This window comes from Corvus cornix, chromosome 10, assembly GCF_000738735.6.
Source record: "Corvus cornix cornix isolate S_Up_H32 chromosome 10, ASM73873v5, whole genome shotgun sequence".
Classification (NCBI taxonomy): domain Eukaryota; kingdom Metazoa; phylum Chordata; class Aves; order Passeriformes; family Corvidae; genus Corvus; species Corvus cornix.
The window spans coordinates 14,642,977-14,664,798 of record NC_046340.1 but is presented as its reverse complement, the minus strand read 5'-3'; the positions used below and the strand labels follow the sequence as shown (position 1 = coordinate 14,664,798).

Below are 21,822 nucleotides of genomic sequence, written 5' to 3'. Positions count from 1 at the left end.
ACCAGAAAGTACATAGTTCACGAACTGAGAAAGAATTGGATTAAGTAATTGCACCATAAGGTGCCATTTTTTTCCCTCAAAACTGGTAGAGTAGCTATTCCAGAAATGGCAGACTGTCCTTCATGTTCCTTACTCTGTATGCCCATTTTACAGTGAATGAGATAGAAATTATGTGAATAACCCTTCTAGCTAAACATTCCCCAGAGTAAGTCCATTCTGCACACTGAGGGAGTCATAGCTCACATGGGAAAAATGGTATGCAATCATGTAACTGAGAGTGGACCTCACAGGCAGAAAGAGCCAAGTGTAACAGAATTGCACGGACAGTCTCTTCTAACTTGAGATCAAACATTCTTTTAAGGCCCTGTGACTTACTTTATAGTGTTTAAACAAACCAAAAAAGCCTTCAAAAGCAGAATGCCATCATGTGATACATCAGTATTCTCAGAACTGATCAGATCATTGCAGTTGAGCCACTGACAGAGGGAGTTTGCCCTCTGCGAGTACCGCAGGGCAGTGAAATGCTTTGCTGTGGTGGTCTTAGGTCTTTCTCACCACAGGTGTTTCTGCTTTTTCTCCACAGACAGCCCATCTCTTCTGCTTCCTGCTGGCAGGAACTGTCCCACTGTATTTTCTCCTCAGTCACACTTCTCACTTTCTTAGTACCTTTACTCATATTTTTAATCTTTTCTCCCCATCTCTTCTGCCTCCAGTCTCTCCTTTTTCTTAGTTCCCTGTTGCTTTCCAGTTTCATCCAGTTTCACTTTCTCCTTCTCAATACCTTCTTCAGCTGACTTGCTCATCCAGCCTCATCTCTTGAATCCCAGTCCCAAGATTTATCTGTTTTTCCAAAGTATTCCATGCATTTTAGGTACAGGCTCAAGTGGTTATTAGGAGCGGAAGAGAGATGTGTTGTTTTAATTTTCAGTCCTTGCCCTAATACAGACCTCAGGAGCACTTTCCAATAACTGCTGGAGAGCTTCTCAACCTCTTTGAGCCTCAGGTATGGAACACACTTGTAAACAGATTGTTCCTCTAGTTTAGCTGGAAAACTTTAACAAGTTTTGACTGAAAGTGTACACAATACATTATCAGCATTTTTTTCAAAATTCTTGTGGCCTGACTATACTTGAGTGGATTTCCATAGAAAAAGCAGAGGGTGCATTCTTGACAAAAAACCCACTTTCCTGGCTGACATAATTTCACTCATTAAAATAGAATAGGCACTTACATTTGGAAAAAAACCCCAGAATATTGGCAGCATGGGAAAAAAATAAAACACTTTTCCCTTTTGTTTTCCTTTGGGCTCATTCTGGGATGAAATGCTTCAGTTTAAAAAAATGAGACTAAAACAGATAGCAGGAGTGGAAAGTTTTAGTCTGAGCGGTTAAAGTTGGGCAAACTCATGAGTAAATGGACAGTGCTACCAGCTGCAGCTATATTAAACCATTCTAAAATAAGACAAACGTGTCTGCCAGTTGGTTTAAAGTGCCTTTTTTTTTTTCCTTTGAAGTGTATGACCTAGGAGGAAAGAATATACCACAGAAACAGTATAAGAGTGTGTTGTATCAGAAACTCTTTTTTGATGGAAACAAGAACTCTAAAGTCTGAATAATGCTGCAATTTCTGTTACACTGGGTTCCTACAAACTCAAAGTTATTTTTAAGCTGCATTTCCTTTGCTCTAAAGATATTCACTTTTTCGGAAAACAAATTGTTTCACATTGTGGATTTTATTTTTTTTTAACAAAACCGAATAAAATAAATTGTCTCAGCAGACTTATTTCAAATTCCCCCGTTGTAGTAACAGCTGTACATTTACCTGTATGTTTCTCTCTCGTGTAACAGCGCATTGACATTTCTGTTGCCTGTTGTTACTTAGACTAGAGCTCATTCTCTAAAAATATTGTGATTACTGCTACAGTATGATTTTTTTAATTAAAAAGTAGATTATCATGGTAATACCAATCAGGAACTTCCTTAAACTTCCAGTCCTCCTGCTGGAACCATTCAGGTAGTGCCTCCTCCCACACAAAGGCCAGTCATTTAAATGGAATGCATGCAATTGAGTTTCCATTGAAATCATTGGGATTTCATAGAGAAAACTGCTGGAGGGTTACTCCTGCCCACTGCTGAAGGTGGTAGAATGAAAGCGCCACATGAAGACTGGACTCCAGAAAGAACAGGCAGCTCCAAGAACAATGCTTTTTAAAAATGTAATAAAATACTGCTGGAAACCCTAGATTAGATGTTTTATCACAGTAGCATAATTTTCTACAAACTCTGAGGGCTAGATATGTCAACTTTGCTTAACGTCTATAGACTTTGCTAAAGATGGATCAAGCATGAGTTTGTCTCAGAGTCTTTCATAGCTGATATTGGTGGTGCCTTTCAGAGAGGGTTTTGGAGTGGCTGATCTTTCTAGTATAAAGAAGGCTACTGCTAGTATATTAAAACAACTATTCTTAGTACATAAACCTCCCATTTCCTGAGAAGTACTAATAAAATGCTCTGTTTTGCAGGTGTATTTGAACAATGTAGACAGATGGGACAGTGAAAGATGAAGCTTCCACGTTTAGGCATTCTGCAGACTTTGAACCAGATTGTGTGAAATGGAAATAGCTTTTCATTGATTTCCCGTTAAATGAGGCACTAGCATGCAGTTTAAGCACCTTGAGCACTATGTAGTGTTTCTATAAGTAGGTATTTGAATGGAGGGATTCTTGTATCTGCAGGATTTTTTAATGCAGCATATTTATATAGAAAAGCGATAGCACTGCTGAGACTGGGAACAGCAGCTGTACAAAGCAGTTATGATTTCTGCTGCAAATGGCAAGCTTTTGATGCTCGCTTGGGATTATGGAAAGAATATTCTGTGTAAACTCCAGTCTTCTTACTGAAGTAGCTCTCTGCTCAGGGGCCTGGGTACTAAAAGAAATTTGGGACAGTAAAATAATAACTACATTAAAAAAAACCCCAACTTTAAAAAGACCAGTCATCTGGTCTTTTTTTGGATCAAAAAAGACTAGCAACAGTCTTCAGTCTGCAGGTGTGAATTGAGATAGCCCTGACTTTCAGGACATACTTGTGCATCACTTTACACCAGATAATACTCTGTTCCAGCATGGTCTGTTTTCAGTATTTGTCTTCCATTTTCTAATTGCTCAACTTCCATCTTTAGAAACCAGTTATGTTTATCAGAATTTTTTGGTTGGTTGGTTGGTTGCTTGGGTTTTTTTGGAATAGTATTTGTAAAATTTTAGCATTAAACAGAGATGGAATATTTTCTTGACATGATTTTGGTATTGCTGGGGAAATGTACTGTTAATTTTCCTATTATAGCTCCTTGATTAGCTCCTCCTAAGCTAGTAGTTCCAAACATTTCCAGTCACACACATTAAATCATTGTAGATGCTTTGTGTGGGATGGATGAGTGACTAACATTTTATTTAAAACCAAAGCTGGACTTGAATCTTTTACAAGTTGTTGTAAATCTGAAATAAAATAAGTTATTTCAGTTTAATCAGATGGATCTGTCAGTGAGAATTTAAAAAGAAAAAAGCCACAAACCTGTGAAGTTAAGCAGAAATACTACTTTTTCCATCTGTTCGGTTGAGCTTTCTTCCCCATTATTAGACAAACTGCATTTTCAGATGTAAAGTGCTACAGAATGGAAAAACCGTAAAGCAGTAATAGATGCACTTGCCACATTATGCATTAATGCCTTATGTGTCTGATTGCAGTTAATAAAGATCAGGTTTGGGTAACACTTCAAAGACTTTTCTCGTTAAGTTCAGAGAACCTTCTTGGTGCAAAGCTGAAATCAATGGAAAGAAGGGTTCTCAAGTTCCAGGCTGTGAGGGCAGCGGTTTCCTGACCCATGCCAGTGGCCGCCAGCACGTACCTTGGGGAAGGCAGGCACCCCGTGTGTAGCTCTGCCATGGCCCATCTTCCTTGTTCCAAATACAAGCTCATTGCTACCTGGATGGGATTTGGGTAGAAATACAATGATTTTGTATTGTGCACACATCTAAGGTCTTTACCGTCTTTGACAGGCAGCCCCTGGAAAGGAGTGAGGGGAAAGAGAAGGGCCGCAGCCGCCTATTGCTGCCATAGACTCTGCATCCCCTGGAATCTGTGGTTAGTAAAGCGCTACTCTGCTTGTCCCCACTGCAGCAGACACGAGGTGTAAATTCATGGCTTGAGGCAGTGCAGAGTCTGCCAATACAGGTGCTCCTTCCTCTTTCCTCGTAAACTTGTGCAGATACCACTGCATTCCCAGATGGAAATTCTCATTGCATGTTAGGCCAGACATTTAGAGTGGACTGTCTGTGGCTGTGCACTGTAACCAGAGCTGGCTAGCACTATTTTTACTGCAGAGCTGTTCTTCACATGCATTTTAAATTTTCTTGCACATTTTGATTTTTCAGGAGCATCAGTTCCATTTGAATTGTCTGGTATTTTTTGTGCCACTGATATCTAGATATATTTAACATGCTTTGGTTTTTTTTTGTTGTTGTTGTTGTTTTTTTTTTTTTTTAGTTGGCAGACAGTTGTCTTTATGTACTCTTACCATTTAAAAAAAATTAGAACTATTGGAGGAGTAAGAGAGTCTCCAGGATTTTAAAAGGATCAGTTGTTCTCTTTCAGTGTGTGTTCAGCTGGACAAAACTAGGTTGCCTTGATTTGAGGTAGTACCTATGGAACAAGCATGGTCCTTGGCCATGGAAAGAGAAACGGCTTAGCTGGAGAACTAACGTTTGAAGGACCCTGCATTCCACTTTCATACATGGACTTGGAACTTCTGTAGGTTCCAGGAGAAACAAGACACCGGCAGTTCAGAGCAGAAGGTCAAAGTTCACTGCAGATGTGGTGGATTGTTGTGTAAAAACCTGGAACTTATATACAGACTGTGCGTATTAAAGGACACAATACATTTATGCTCTGCAAAGGAAAAAACAATCTTCAGATTACTGTTTCAGAAACAGGTATTTAAATTATTTTTCTTTGGAGATGTGTTTATCCTTTGGGATGCCAAAGGATTAATATGATTATAGAGAACCACTACAGAAATGAAAGCTAGAGTACAACTAGATTATTTGGACTTAGTTGAACATGTAGTATTGCACACACAGAAAATATTAATTATGAATTATGTCTGAACCTGGAGAATCAAGAGGGGATATGGGGCATTGGAAAAAGCATTTGCCAGTTACTGTAGGTCATAAGAATGCAACATTGCCAAAAATCTTAGTCAATGTTTTAATTGCCTGTAGAGGTGGTTTCAGGATCAAAATGACCCATTTACACATTTCCAGAAGTGTGTTGTGTCAGCACAGCTTTGACACAGCTTTTCTAATGGCAGATGTGAGCCCACATCTGCTGGAAGACTGATAATTTTCTGGTGTTCTGCCAACACTTCCTTAATTAAACCAAGTGTCAAAGATTTGTTAAAAAGTGTGCTTTTCAAATGTTTCCCATAAGCTAAAAAGCTGATAGGGTGGTTTCTTTGTTTTACAGTCTTAGCTGTGCTAGCAGCTCATTTTAAGAAAACTCTGATGGTACATGACAAAGAAAATACTGTGTGTTTCTGTCCCTCAGACTACTTTCATACCTGCATATTTCAGAAGAAACTGAGGCTACTGTTTCAAAAGTACAAAGTTTCTATCAACAGCAGGCACAGTGCATTTCAAGAAGTTTGGCCAGAGGTCCCATAACACAAAGGGATACTTCTAAAATGTTTTGTCTTAAGTGCTGTCTCCCTCATCACTGCAGTGCTGTGCTGCCACTGGTAATTTATTCACGTTCTGAAAGCACAGGAAGAAAAGCTGGCTGAGGTGTCGTCCTCCTTGAAACAGCCCCATGAAAATGCAGCAGAGGCAGCTCTGAAATGCCTTACCTTGTGTGAAAATGTCCAGCACTTTGAAGGCACTTTGCTGAATGCAGCCCCATATGCTAGATGGGTATCATTGCTTTGTCTGAGCAGCATATTTTAAGTAGAAGAAACATCATCTAAAAACATACAAAATTATGCATTCTAGATGCTGTATCTAATTTTACAGTTCACAACTGAAAGAACAATAATTTAAAAACCCTCTCCCAGCAGAAAGTGTATATTTCTAGATAATTTATATCTGCGTCTACACAAAGGAGTCTGAGATTTATCTTAGTAGATGCAAAGTGTATTTTTTGCTGCTTTGGCCTCCATAGATCTGGTTTAAAAAGGAGATTTTATTTCTTTTTTTTACAAACATCCAAAGAGGCCACCCTGTTTTCTGTATCCAAACCTCTATGAAAAACTTCAGATAACTCCCTCAGTAATCAAGACAAAGTTTTCGAGGAAAAAAATGAAATTCCAGATCTGTCATTAACAAAACATTGAATCAAAGTCAACATTTTGTTTACCAAAAAATTGTTTTCAAGTCCCTCCCAGGCAGCACAATTTTAATGCCCTCATGTCACTGAGGGGAAACCGAGGGAGAATCACACAGTAAGTTAAATATTTTAGTGAAGTTCATTCCAAAAGTCTCTGGAAAATTTTGGAGAGAGATCTGGGCTGATTAAATCCTGATACTGTGGCTTAGTCAGAGGAACATTCTTCACCTGCAGACACGCTGGTGTGCCTGCTTTTTCCAACACGTTGCCCTTGGCTTGGCTGGGGGCTGGGCAGAGCTGGGCCCGGGTGAAATGCTGCAGCCCAAGGACTGTGTCCTCAGCCACCTCCCTGTTCTCCTTTGTGTGGGCTGGGGAGCAAATGGTGAACTCTGGAAGGGACGATTGTTAGACATTGTAAGTAGGAGCTGTCTTTGGGCTTGCCATCCCACCACAGATGCTTGTTGCTGTATTTTAGGAGTTTTATAGTCAAGCTATATATGACAGAAATAGTAATTAAATTGAAGTGTAAAAATAGCTTGTGCTCTTGGGGAATAAATAAAAAATGATGATCTACAGAAATCCCTGTATTGCAGCTTCACTTTTGATTGTACAGGGTCGTGCTTTTTCATTTTAGTGATTTTCTGCCTACAAAAGTACTAAAAAGCCAGAGAGGCCACGAGAAAGTGCCTGGCACTCTTAGGTCTTCTGAGAAAGGCTCAAGGATTTCATTTTTGGGGGGGCTGAGCTGCAGGCAGCATAAAACTGTCATTTCATTCAGCTCTGCATTAACAATTTAGGTGAGGTTAGTAAATGGTGCATAGATGTTAACTAGTATATATGTAGAGTATTATATAACTCTTAAGCCTTGGTGATTCATGAACTGTGGTAATTTTGCCTACTTGTACTTCACAGTTAACTCAAAGAATATTTTAGAAGACATTTAAAAAAAGAAATTAATATAATCTGTATAAAGAAAAAGGCAAAGTGTTTTTGCAGAGCAGGTTGCTCAAATTTTTACTCAAATTTTTGTATTGTAATTAAACCTTGATGAATGAAATGAAGGAAGGGCAACTGAGTTGGGGCTTCTAAAGTAGCAGGGATGTTCTGAGTTAGCCTGTTCTTTTGATTTTTGCTTGACCCACACAGAGTTTAGTGCATTTGTCAATCCTTTGTCCTGCTTTAAAGCACTGAGGTCTTTGTCTTGTGGCAACTGTCAGGAAGTTTAAAACCAGAAATTATAGCTATATGAAAAGGATCTTAGAAGGGATGGGTCACTATTTGTTGGCAACAGAAATGAGTATTTTTGATATTTTTACTCCTACATTGCCTGCAGTTGGTAGGAGTGGGGTGTACAGGAAATGGGTTATGAGTCAGAAATACTGGTGCACGAGAGCATGAGCTCAAGGGTCAGAAAAGGAAAAACAAGAAACAACTAAACTTCACAATAGGCTGGTAGAAAATGTGTGCCAAAAAAAAGGGAAAAGCATTCCAGAAAGAAACCCTTCAGGCTGACTTCTTGGCTGGTGCAAACTGATGTTTGTTCTGCTGTAATTTAGTGTAGTGACCTTAATTCATGCCAGCTCAGGTTCTGTCCCTTCACCTTTAGGATATGTGCAATAATTGGTTTCCATGAAAAATATGTTTCCTTGTCTTGGTTGGTGGCTGTGGCTGAATAACTGTTCTGCATTGCTGTGCCACACATGGAAGGATCTGTGCTTCAGTTGTGGGAATACAGCTTTGCTTTCTGCATTTGGCACTAGAAAGGCTTTTGGTCCCACCCTTCCAATGTGGTGGCTTGTGGTCCTATTTTCAGGGAAGGCTTTTTGTTTGTTTTTTTTTTATTAGACAGTTTGTTGAGGAAAGCAGTATTTGCGTATACGTGGAGATCTCAGAAGGGTGGGAGAACGAAGCACAGATGGCTGCTTGGCCAGAAACAGTGTTTATTCTAGAAGATTTGTTACTTTGATTCTAATAGAAGATAAAGTAGTCCATGAACCTTCCCCCGGGCATGTCTTTGGTGCAGTTTATAGCCCACTTGAAAACTCTTGACTTTGATGTCTCTTTGATCCAGTTACAAGCATCTTCTTACAGAGATGGTGGATCCAAAGCAAGAACTCCTCTGGGACCTCTGATGTGCCTGGCTTCCCCTGCAAAGACAACCAATCTTTCCTACTATACTGACATAAGAGAACTGACTTACAGTTGCAACAAGAGTTGTTCTTAGTGATTCTCTTCTGTTCCCTTTGAAAACACTGTTATTTAGCCATGCTGTTTTCATGTAATGTTATCTCTAGCTTTCCCTTGAAATCTGTCATGTAGAAAAAATATTCTGCTGTTCTAGTCGAGTACTTAATGTGATTTCTACTGTTCTTGAATAGTGTTTTTAGTAGTCATTTTTATTATCTAAAGGCTATGCAAAAAAATGCATCTGTGCCCAAAGCTTGCCTATTTCCTCCAAGTATAGAAATTGTTCTAATTAACTCCCTGCATTTGGTAGAAGTCTTTCTCGCCTTTGTACGTGCCCACACACAGAGTAATCTTCTGCTGTAACTGCAGTAATGTGAGGATTCAGGCAGAACAAAGTCGTAAAATATTTAACTATTTAACTTGTATTTGCCTTTGGAATCTATTTCACATGCAAACAAGGCTGGTCTGCCAAAGGTGTGCATTGCGGGTGACCTAAGGAAGGATGCTCCTTTCACCTATAAAACCTGCCCTGCCTCAATACCTGTGTGCATACATGTGCTTGTATAGAAGCAGTTCTTCTAACTCCTCAGTTGCAAGAGCTCAGGCTCTGAAGGCATGAGTTAAAATGCAAAATCATGCAGTGACTATAATAGCAGAATGTAGAAATGCAAAAGGGAAAGTGGAAATACGGTATGGAAGCATAGGCTGAGAATGAGAAGCTGCTGTGGTCAACTTCTAGTAAGTTATGGAAGCATGTATGTTAAGTGTTTCAACTCTGTTGAATCTGAGCCCAAAGAGTTAATGATTAAGAATGTGAAGCTGTTGTTGAAAGGAAGTAATTCTAATCTAATATTGAATTTATCTTGAAGTTTTGTGCTGTTGCTGAGGAAAGTGACAGCTCAATAAAAGCTTTACTTTTTTTTTAATAGAACTGTTGCTCCATTAACTTCACAAATTAATTTTCTTCAACTGCACTTTTGATACTGTTACTTAAAAGCACAGTTTGTTACCTGTTTTAAAGAGGTCTCCTGATGTTAATATCATTCATCTGGATTAGAAGTTTGCAATGCATTCACTAACCTTCTAAACCTTTTACAGTTAATTAATAGGAAGGCAATAATAACTTTGTTGTTGATTATAATGTGGCTTTTTTTTTATCTAAACAGATGTGTCCTGAAAGCAGCAGAAATATTAGAGAGGTACAATGTGCATCATACAATAACAAGCCATTTATGGGTCGATTTTATGAATGGGAACCTTTTGCAGAAGGTAAGGGAAAACAACTTGGTTTTGCGTTATTACACAGACTGTGTTTTGGAAAGGCAGATGTGATTTTTACTCAGTGGAAGCCATTGGGCAGCTTTGATCCACAGCTGATGTTACCTCTTTTTACAGCTGAACATGAGCCAGTGCAGATGAAGGTAGGTTCATCTGACACCCAGTTGGATCTAATAATGTTTGTTTCAAATGTAGTCGTGTCTCAGTCCTCCTCTTATCTATTGTGGGCGTAGTGAAGACTGGCAGAGCTGTACCTCTTTATCTCCAATTATGAAGATTCAGTGTATACTATGCTTTTAGTTAAAGCCATGTTTGGCTTTGTGAAGTTGCCCAAAAGGAAGTTTCAGAGCTGTACGGCTCTGGCACTTTGTACCATGCATTTAGGCAGAACAAGGAGCCAGGTAGCCCAGCAAGCCATGGCTGAAGGTGTATTCTGCAGACAGCATGACTTCTACAAGGTGGCCCTGAACACTTAAGATGAATTAGCTTTGATGTGTCCCTTTTCAAACCCTAATTGACAAGACCCAGCCAATGCTGAGCCAGCTCAGCCCACCTCCCTCTCCTTGCTTCCTACACAGCAGCTTTGTTTCACTGTCTTTTGCCAGGAAACATGAATCAGTGGATCTAGAACATGCCAGGATCATTTCTTTTTCCCTCCCCTGCATAGCACAGCTTGCTCCTAATGTTTATACTGGATCAATAAGGGCAGTTAAACTGTAATTTACAGCACTGTCTTGATGGTGATTTAAGTGTGATTATTGTTACTTTTAAAAAATACGCATATTTTTATTTCTCTCTTGTTCAGATTGGTGCAGCTGCATTTCTAACCCATTTTATCTGCTGCTGCTCCAACATAAACTTCTGTTTTTATTAAAAAAGTCATATTAGAAGGACTATAAACCCTATGAATTTAGAGTACTTAATGAAAAAAAAACTAGTTTGTGTGGGAGAACCAATAACACACTGACTTTAAGGGCAGGATTTGAGAAGAAGGATCCAGTTGTGGCAGAGGGAAAACATCACAGTGACATAACCATAAAACCTGTAAGGAAGTTTAACTCTACAGAAATAATAAGCGTTTTAGTCATACTGATAATTGAATTCTTTAATTTGAAATCTGAAGTTCAATTAACTTTCATTTTTAATTGTGATGAAAAATTCATAACCTTTTGATGGCTGGATGAAAAGGATCTATTGAAAGGAGGAAACCTATTGGTTGATTGAAAAGGGTAAGTCTGTGGGGATCTGGCCACAGGAGTCCCTCTTAGTGAAGAATGGCTGCATTTGTTGAAAGGAGGGAGGATAGCTGCAGACTTTTTTGTCAGAAATTTTCTTTAAGGTTAAAGATGGAATAAAGTCCTCTCCAGGAGAACGTGTGTCTGATACTTTATCTTCAGGGGATACCTGGATAGTCTTGTGCATCCAAAATACATCATCAAATGCAGTATTTTCAAATGAACAACTGCAAAAAGTCCTGATCAGCTTCAAACCTTCTTGCTTTGAGTTCTGTTTGAAAATATTGGCCAGGTATGTGTAATAAACAGCCTTTTAAGCAGCTGTCGCAGCCCTGGGTTTCTGTTCCAGCTGGTAGAGTTACTACAGCTGTGCAGGCACAGGGACTGTGAGCTCTGCTCTCTGCAAGGTCCTGCAGGGACGCTGGGCTTTCCTGGCCAAGTTGCTCTCCAGAATGGTGACCAGTCAGGGCTGCCCCCAAAGTGGGTAAAACTTGAAAGAGCTAAAAATGTATTCTTTGGGGACTTGGCTTTTTTCTTCCTTCTAAGTGAAAGAAATTACAAGGAGAAAAATACTGCAAAGTTTGAGCAATTTCATTTTCTTAGAGAAAAACCCCAGTTTTTTGCAAATCAGAGCTTGGTCCACTGAAAGTCAGAAATGATTTACGCCTAACAGATATTGAGGCTCTGCCCCCTTCCCTCAAAGTAAAGAAAATGCTAAGTTTTCATGGAAATAATTCTGTTAATTTTTTTGTTTTGTTATTTTACAGTAAATTTTTAGTGGGAAGTTTTCTAAAAACTTGACCAAGCATTCCCTCCAAATGATGTTTTTGTTTGCTTTTTGTTGTAAATCAGCTCTAGTTTCAGAGCTCCCCTTTCAGGTGACTGCACTTGTTTTCAGGGCAGGACATTTATTTCCCAGGAATCCTGGCTGTTTCCAATGTGTGTGTGATTTTACATGTGCAGCTGTGGCTTGTGTTAGGACTGACTGGATGTTGGCTCTAGAGGCAACAGTAGGAGTGGGGACGTGGCTTCAAGGATCATCACAGTGGTGTCTGTACACATGATTTAATTCCACTTGGTAGAGTCAAGATATCTTTGGCTTAAAATGCTGGATGAAGGCAGCCGACTTTCTAGGAACAGAGCCACGCTCAGATCTTGGGAGCTGTTTAAATTGCTTATTGCTGGCAGCCAGGGGCTGGAGGCCTGAGGGCTGTGCAGAGTGCACGGAGAGGGCCCCATTCCTGCTGGATGCTCCAGGGGCTGGTGCAAGGGCACCACCTTCACCTGCTCTGGGCCCTCAGCTCGGCCAGCACAGGCGGCTCTGGCAGCCAGCAGGATCTCTGCAAGGCCTGGCAGTCTTTCTTTGGTTCCTTCTGATTGCCAGGCCTGGCTTGCTTCTGTGACTTCTTGCTGCTGTTCTGTTTGACTGCTGAGAGACAGGACTTGTACAGAGCATGAAACACCACATTGCTTCTGGGAGCAGGGTTGGAGCCAGGCTGAGTTTCAACTTGGATGAAAATTCCTATCGCTGAAAGCAGGGTGTGTCAAATGGCACTGATGTCACTGCTGCATTTTCTGTGGGGGGATAAATGTGTCCCCAGTGTCCCCCAGTATCGCTGTTGCCAAACCTAACTACTGATAGGCACTATAAAGAGTTAATTTAAAATCAGCTGGGGCAAAAGAGGCTGACAGGGCCAGGAATCAGCAGGTGTCAGGTGTCAGCACCCAGCCTTGGGGCAGGCCTGGAGGCAGTTTCGGCTGGCTTCTCTTTACTTGAAATGTATCAGAATTTAAGCATCGAATGAATGGAAGCTATTTGGTCAGCATGGTTTTTCACGCTAAACTTCAATGGTACTCTTTTCTCTAAAATGCTGCTCGTGTCAATACTCCATCCTGAAGCCTGTATTATGTTCAGAGGAGAACTCACTGTACAGGTAAATCTGTACACGCTGTATAATCATTTATCAGTTCACTTTTGTGTTAAAATACCTTCTAGTAACCTGACTTCTATCTAGAGATGTCTGCCTGCTACAGCTGGGATAAATATAAGCTCTGTAGAAAATGAAATTTATAGTTTCCACAAGTGTCTAGTAAATACTGCAACTTCAATACTTTGTGTCAGACAAGAGGCATTTAAGATTTAGTTTGAATCAGTTTGGGTATTAAGATGGAGACGGAAGAGTAATGCAAAGCTGCTCATTTATTGATTTGTGTTTTTTTCTTGCTGGCTTTTTCACTGGAAACTGGCTGGTTTTCACTCATTTTGAATGACAAAATAGCTTCTCCTAACAAATCAAAATGTAGTGGCCCAACTTAAGATGTTAAGTTTCTAAGAAACTTCTCTAGTCTGCTGGCAGTTGATGACACTGAATGAGGTCTGAATAATGTGATTCAAGTAATTATAAAATGGAAGAAAAGCCTAATTGATCTCTTTAAAATCTTGGTCAGGTGCTGAGAGGTGTAAGTGGCATCAAGCACTTGGGAGTACCCAGGAGTCAGAGAGGAGGTACAGGGGGTGCACTTACCAGAACAATGCAGAAGCTGCTTATGGATTCTCAACAGTCAGCTGTAAGCACAGAGAAGTTGTGCTGATGTTTCTGGTTTGGGAGGTTGTGGCGTAGTTGTGTTGTGCAGACAAGGGTATAAGAGCTTCAGAGGAGACCATTTATTCACTTCTAAAGTCTCATCAATAGGATGTTCTGTGGAGTATTTTCCATTCACCAATGGAACAGCAGAAAGCTGTTCCAAGGCCAATAATGCATATATTATGCTTGTTTTCAGTGGTTTAGTGTGGGATTTTTTCCTTTTCTTAGAATTGTGAGATGTGTGTATAAACAAATTATAGATATATATTGTTTATATGCACATTCATAGAATCAGGATTCATTCAGTGTCCATTGCTGGAGTTCATTACATATTAGTATTAAACCATTCTAGAAACCCTGTGAAGGTTGATATATATGGAGAAAGCTAACATTTGTGTTGGCTGTTTAGGTTTACTGGAAGTGGAACTTCAGTTTAGAGTACATAGAGAGTTGATTCTTGTGTATGGTTAGGAAGGTGGGCCCTGGTGTATGTTTCCTGAATGTCTGTCGTTCCTTGGCAGTGCAGTCCTTGAGAAGCAAAGGTGTTGTCCCAGTTTATTAATGCTTGGCCTTCCCTGATTTATGACTGCCAGTTCCTTGTGTCTCAGGAGAGGCTGTGCTGAGCTAGATTCTCTCAGCTTTGTGTGCAATGCTTTGACAACCTAATGTTTTCATCCAGAGGACAGGAAGTCATCTTACTGTTTTATTTATACTTTCTCAAGTAAGTTACTTCTAGTTAGTGAACATACAGATATACATATATCCTGCAACTATATATGTATATATACGTATATACTGGGAGTATATACACGGTATCTCTGAAATAATCCAGCTGTGCTGCAGTTCACCCAGCTGCAAGGCATTATATTCAATGAGGCAGCTGCTTGAAGTCTTCATTTCTCATTGCAGCAGGCCATACTTCTCTGCTTCTCTTTTGCCTCCACCTGTTAGAAATCTCTTGTTTGCTTCTATTCCGTTCTGTGGCTATTTGTTCTTTACAGTTCATGTCCTTTAATTGCATGCACTTTATTTTCTCTTACAATTTTTTTTTGCTTCTCCTCTTTTTATGTGAAATGCTGTAGGCAGATTCATCAATGAGGCATCAGACAGTTTTGGGAGACTTGAAATGTAATGAGTAGATGGTGTTTATATTTATTGATTAGCTACAACTCAAATAGTGCCTGCTTCCATAACGATAGATACAAGACATCCTGAAGCATAAACCTGTAGTTACTGACAAGAGCTTAGGCACTATAGGCATACAATTCCTCTTGAATTCTGATGGAATAGGATCTCTGATTTCCTTCACTATCAGTGGAAATCCTTTGTGAGGCAGTGAAGTATCTATTTTTCACACATTACTGAGAATTCTATTTCATTTTTAACTGAAATGTTTTTGCTCACTTATAAGACTAGAATTTATTCAAATGTAGAACAAGAAGTTCACTCATACTGTGTCCCTTTTTTCCCCTTTATTTATTGTTGCTTTGTGAATGGATCACAAGAGAAAGCAGATGGAAGTTTGCAGTTTTAAAAGTATGGCTGTGGTAAAGTATCTGAGGCATTTCTTTGACTTCATCTGTAAATCTGCTTCCTGAACATCTGTTGTGTTGAGCTTGACCTGGAAATTGTAAATATCCTGTGTATTACTGAAATATGTAACTTACTTCTATAGAAAGCTTTAATAAAAAATATGCTTAGATATTTATGTATATGGAAACCTAGTGCTTCCACATGGCAACTTACCTTTTATAGTTATTCTTTCTGTATGATTTTATTAATGTATGTGTTTTGATTTGCATTTGTAAGAAGCTTAGTGATGGTGGAGCCTGGCTTTTACCTTTGATTCTGTGGTTTGTTACAGTAAGTAATAATGCTTATGTGGTTTTAAGTGTACTGTTTTAAGCAGGGCCCACCATACTCTGGTGACTGAAATCAGCCATTTCCCTGTAATAGATCATATGCACCACATGCAATGTTTCTAATTCATTGTGCATACTTTAATTTCCTCACTTTTCTACTTGCTGTTTGGAGGGGAAAGTGCGTTAAGAGTGGTGAAAGCAAGAAGTGGGCATTTATAGATGGACACCTGGATGAGCCTCAAGAATTGGAAATGGTCGTTAGTGCGTTTAGGAAAATGGGAAATTACATCCATCAAATGTTATCATTCAGCTGTAAATTCAAGACACTCTAAGGTGCAATGGAAGATAAACCATCTAAACAGAATGTATTTGTAAGACAGGAAAGTGAGAGAAAGGATATGAGCAGACAAGCCTTATCTGTCCTATTCTTACAGGGCTTAGAGAAATGTAGCCTAGGTTTGCTGTAAGAGAGACACTGTCCTCCTGTCCAGTTATGTTATTTGTGAGTTGGGGAAATGTCCCAGGAAGAATTATGCCCTCGTTTCAAAGCACACTTTTTAGTTCTTTTGGTTGGAGCAGAAAGTTAAGGATGGATATTGTGGCTTTCGGGCTCAGATGAAGAAACAAAATTGTATCCAGATTGTGTGGTACTGAAGATTCTTAGGCTAGAACAGAGTGTAGAAGGAAGATTTCTTATTTGCGAAGCATGTGTGGCAGTGAGTGGTACAGACACTTCGATAAAATTTGTCTGTTTTACCTATTAGTGTCCCTTGAAACAAGAGGCAGACATCCAATTCAGAAATGAATTAAAGATGAGCACCTCCACCCCATAAAATGGAATCAATGGAATGCTTTGTTTTACAAAACACAACCAATTGGTATTAAGTACTGAGGAGCTTTATCACAACTTTCTCAGTGTCTGACTTGGCTGTCTGGCAAAGTCTGTAATAAGCAGGGCTACATGAGTCAACAATATATGACCTCATGTAATCAATCTGTACCAGTCCTTATCTGTATATGTTCCTTACACAGCTTCATTGTGTCTGGTGGCTGTGCAGGGCAGCCTAAAACTTGCTGCAGGTGGACAGCTGAGGATTTGGATCCCTTTGATTTGGGAAGCAGTCTGACTTGTGTAGATGGGCAAGAGGATACTTTAGAAGCAGAGGCCTCATAGGGATGAGAGGGTGTGGTTATGGATGTGATTATCCAGGAGTGAAAATTAGCATAGAGCAAGGTTGCTTTAAATTACCATACCCTAAGAATTGAACCTGCCCTGTCAGTTTCGGGGGGTTGGTCTCCATCTTTTCTGTCCTCCATTTTGGATCCTGTGCCAAGCACAACTTTCTCAGCAGCAAAACCTCTGCCATATATGAATAAGAAATAAAGATAATGCTGATTCCTCTTTTCTGTCAGTTCTACCAAAAGTTATGTACCTTTTATCTTTTTACCTATTATCCTACCCAGTGGGAGGATTGAAAAAATATTTTGGAATCTCCATTTCATTTTGTAGCACCCAATCTTTTGTATGTTGGGCTTGCCAAGATAAGGGAGAGAACAGAGGGACAAATTAAGATATTGACTGTCTTATTTCTCCCACTCCACTGTGCTGTAGCATTGGATGGTTACTGTGTCCAAGTAACTGCTACTGTATAACAAGTACTGTACTTTGGGGAGTTTTAGTCTTACTTGCTGGTATCATCTATTGACTCCTATTTGCCATGGGAAAATTCCTCCATTAAGCTTCTGAGTCAGAATTTCATTCAAAAAATTTTCCTTTGCTGTTGGATCAAAATTTTCACTTCCTTTGGATTCTTAATAGCAAAACACCAATGAAAAGAGGGCATCCTGTCCTTATTCCTACACTTCCTTGGGGATACAAAAATAGAGTCTTAGTCTGAATTCTCCTAAATCTGTTCTGTTTGGTTATAGATTCCTTTTGTAGCAGAGCCATGCAGAATCAGATGCTCTGAGCAGATGTATTTTACAGCTTCACAAGAAACTATTTTGTATATAGTTTATAGTCCTAGGAGTCCTTGTCACACAGATCTGCACAACCATTTCTTCTAGTATAATGACTAGAATGGGGGGAAACTTGGGGTTCACAGTGTTTTGCACGTGTGCACTTCTTGCACAAACCCCAGTGATCATGCCCTATCTCCCAAATTTATGAAATAGTCTGGAGATTAAAATGGAGCTGCAAGGTCAAGACTGTAATAATTTTAACATGTTATGCATTAACTTTGGGGAATATTGAATAAACAGGGCAGCAGTTAAGCAAAGAATTATCAGGACATGTTCTATTCTTGTTGTTAAATGTATGAAATATTTATTCAACACATTTCTTGTACAATTTGCAGTTTTAAAAACCACGTGAATGCACTATCTTTGCCTCAGTTAATGTGTGGAAATAGTTTTTGTTGATTCAATTATGCATTTCAAAAGGTTTTAAATAGTTTCATAATATTTTCCATGTATTTGATTTCAGAAGAGCTTTCACATTTATCTATTCCAGCCAAGAGCAATTGTCTAATGTGGTGCTGTGTGTGTAGCAGGCTGCGGAGCTCCCAGTCAGGTTGCTGCTGAAGTTAAAGAAAAGCAATATAAATATAACTTTTTATAGGCCCTAGTGGTATAAGAATTGTTCAGGTTAGCATGAGTTTTTCCCATTCACTTCAATGGCTTTTGGATGAGGTAATTTAGAAGAAAATTCTGTGTGTAACTAAAAAAGTGAACAGAACTGAGGTCTGATCCTGAAAAACCTTGTTGCATGCTGATAATATCCAGATTTCTTTGTTTTCTGAGAATTGGTATGTACATAATTCCATGGAGGCTCAGGAACTTGCTAGAAATTTTCGCAGTTTCTTTGAAAAATGAAGAGTTCAAAGAGTGCACCTGCAGCCTCTGCTCTGCTCAAAAGTTCAGGGAGCTGTTGCTGAGTCTGGGCATGGTTCTGTTAGGTAGGCGTATGAGCAGGGACTTGGAAAACGGTGGCAAAAACATGGGATTCAGAGTCTCCTTTCATTCTGTGAACAAATTACAAGGGCACAAAGAAGGGCTTTAGGACCATTTCAGAGACCAAAGTACTTTCCTGCTTCTAACTCCTCCCCAAAATGTCTCTGTCTTTTGTTTTATTGTATGTGTTCCTGAGTAATTAAAATGCAAACTAGAAATGAAACACTTATTCTACGGAACTTTTAAAGTACTGACAGTTGTCCTAAAAAGTCAAAATAGTACATGTATTACTAGTTCTAAAAAGCTCCAAACACTGAAGTAATGGAGAAATGAACTATAAAAGGGGTCCTAGTAAATAGAGACTCTTTCCCATCTACTTTGGAAGGCTGATTTCTTCTGAGTATGTTACATTATATTGAAAGAATTACATATTAAGATACTTTTCACTTATAGTTTGTTCATTTTGAGCCTGATGAGTTCCAGTCTCAGCTAATACAAAAGAAAGCAATAACTTCAGAGTCAAATGTGAATCTAAACATTTATGTTCACAGTTTCCATTTGTGTACTCAAAAATTTGCTATGCACACTCTCGGTAGTAGAACTTGCACTTTTGGGCATATTTAGGTGTAAAATTCTGTTTTATTAATGTAATTTCTGTGGCATAATATGGGTTTTAGAAATTAACACCTACATATACTGAAAGGGTAGGTATACAAGTTCTGGTTCCACTAAAATTTGTGGATTTTAGCTGATTTGTGTTCTAAATTCTTTAACTTCTCAGTTTTGAAGCTAAGTTTTGGGTCAGTCTAAAGTGGGACCAAAACCTTTGGTCATAGTTACCAATAGCAGTTTGGTGCAAGGTCACAAGTCAGAAGTTGTGGCTGGCTGAAAATTTTAGGAAGCGTGCTGTAGTCTAGAAGATGTTAGGTTTCAGATCTGGCAAGGCTGTTGCTGCTGTGTTTTCCTAGTTGGTGGTGTATTGGTATTTAACATTTAAACATCGTCTGGGGCATTTAAAGCATGAGCAATTTTTGCCCAAAGTGAGAGATCCAGGGTGCCTCAGATGAGGCCATAATTGCAGGTGTAGCCATTTCCAGGGATGCCGGGGTTGCTGCTGGAGGGGCTGTCCCAGCACCTACTGGTGGAGTTTTAGCCGTGCCTGAGTTCCTGCTGCCTAACATAAACTTACCCTGGAAGTGTGCTAACTGCCAGTGTCCCTGCCTCTGGCTGTGACAAATACAAGGTAAAAGTCATTTGCTTAAACCTCCCTTATTCTGATAAAACCACTCTCTGTGGGCTGTGAGGGAGAAGACTCGATGTTCTGTGTAGGAAAGCCAGGGTTAGTGCCTGTGGCAGCAGCTCAGGGCTGAGACTCGCTGAGCTCAGTCTTAGTCTGAAGTCACTGTGCAGGATTTTAAGAGTGGGGGGAGGGATGAGAGGCTGTAAAGATAAACTACTACAGAGAGTTCAAAAGGATTAAGTATTACAGTGTATTTTTTAATGTGGCATTCCTTTAAGAGCCCTCAGATTGACAATTTCCAACTTCATCTCCCAGGCTTTCAAAGGAGCAGAGTTCACAGCTCTCACTGATGTTACTGTTTGCTAGAAAAATGAGGCTACTTATTAATATGAATGTGGGTGCCTGTGCTGCACATTATCATTTAAATATTGGCATTTCTGTGTCTCTGGAGTGTTCTGTTAGTGTTTTGATGGAGTTATTTGGTAGTGCTGAGTGTTATGAAGGGAATTAAAAAGATTTTGCCAATTTAGACTTTATAAGTAGTTCGACTGGCATTTATATATGCTCAGTATTCCTTCTTGTTATGATGAATTACTATTTTCAAAGCAAGGAAACTCTTACCCACTGTGAAGAAAAAACTTATAATATGGATGAACATCAGAAGAAAGAGATTCCCAGTGGTAGTATATAAAATGAAAAGCAGAACTGGCTTCTATTGTGCTCTGTTTCCATTAGACATCTTGGAAGTTTTATAATGTGGTGCATAATAAATATCTAAGCCACAGTTTGAGGTCTTTTACAAAGGACAGACAATTCTTGTTAATATTTCTCTGGCTCAGTCTTCATTCTTACACCCAGATTGATACTAATCTCTGGCATTTGTCCACCAAGTCAACTTGTGAATTTGTTAATTTGCTTTCCATATTGCCCTGTATAACTCTGAATTTAAATCCAAACACCACAAATTTAAAATTGAATTTGAAAGAGCCGGAGAAACTGTGCATTAAATTTGCTCATATATCTACGAAGGGAGGAGATCTGCTTCTGAATAATTTTGGTCAGAGGCCTAAAAACACTGAGGTGCAACTCACTCTGGTTGGTTCTGTTGCAATAGTACAGTGATTCCTCTGGAGAGAGATCACAAAGAGCTAACTGTTTGGACCCATTTCACCACAGAGGTGGATATCAAGTATAAAAACAGAAACAGACCTCAAAAAGTTAAGCTTGATCTTTTTTCAAATGTAATAATATGAGTCTGATGACATCATCAGATCTGAAAAGTAATGTAGAGTTTTACTATATTTTCTTTTCATTGCTCCAGTATAAATGTAACCCAGTGTATGTAAAATGCATTATAACAAATCCACAAGCAATTTCCTTCATTGTAACAAATACTGCATCTCATTAGAGCAAAACAAGCCCCCAGTTATGGCGCAGAACATCTGCTTAATAATTTCAAGTTCCTCCAACTATGCTGCCAAAACATCTAAAAAGTCAACATCTAGTCCATTACTTTGATCAACTGTAGTAGTAAAATTAAAAATAATGCAGCAAATGCAGACCTGGTGAAAGGCAGAGCAGTGCTGCTGGCCCTGAGCTCGCAGAGCTGGGTCTGATGGGAATGTGGCATAAGGCACTGGAACTGGTATCCTCAGGGAAGGCAGGGTGGGATGCTGAACTGGATTTCAGGCTTGCACGGATTTCCTATCTAGCAGTGAGAAAGCTACTTAATCTTTCTGTGTCCAGATCCTGACTGTAAAATTCAGTTTCAAATACCCTCTGTATCTCATGGGTTTTCTGTAATGCATATGAGGTGCTTTAACATTACTGACAAGAGCCAAAGCATCCTAAAACAAACAACAGGTCATTGTTTATGTAAAAATTGGCATGAGTGGTAATGTAGCTTATTGTTTGTCTGCTCTCTATGTTTTAGGGAAATGGTCGCATTGTGTTGTTGCACTGTTAATGTTTTGACTACTCGTGTTCATTCCAACTTTGAACAAAAACTGAAAATGGGAAAATTTTCCAGGAATACAAAACATTTTTAAGCATCAAATTATTTGGGATAAGTATTGTCAAAACTTATATATGTATATATATAAAATAGTA

General features: G+C 39.2%; 1 protein-coding gene across 2 annotated transcripts in view; it reads left to right on the top strand.

The window, feature by feature from the left end:
- THSD4 (thrombospondin type 1 domain containing 4) overlaps nucleotides 1–21,822 on the top strand; it is a 243,018-nt gene that overhangs the window by 58,208 nt on the left and 162,988 nt on the right. For both annotated transcript variants that reach the window (XM_039557612.1, XM_039557613.1), the window contains exon 6: nucleotides 9,728–9,830. In XM_039557612.1, the coding sequence (XP_039413546.1) occupies nucleotides 9,728–9,830 (103 nt within the window). The remainder of the gene's footprint in view (nucleotides 1–9,727; nucleotides 9,831–21,822) is intronic.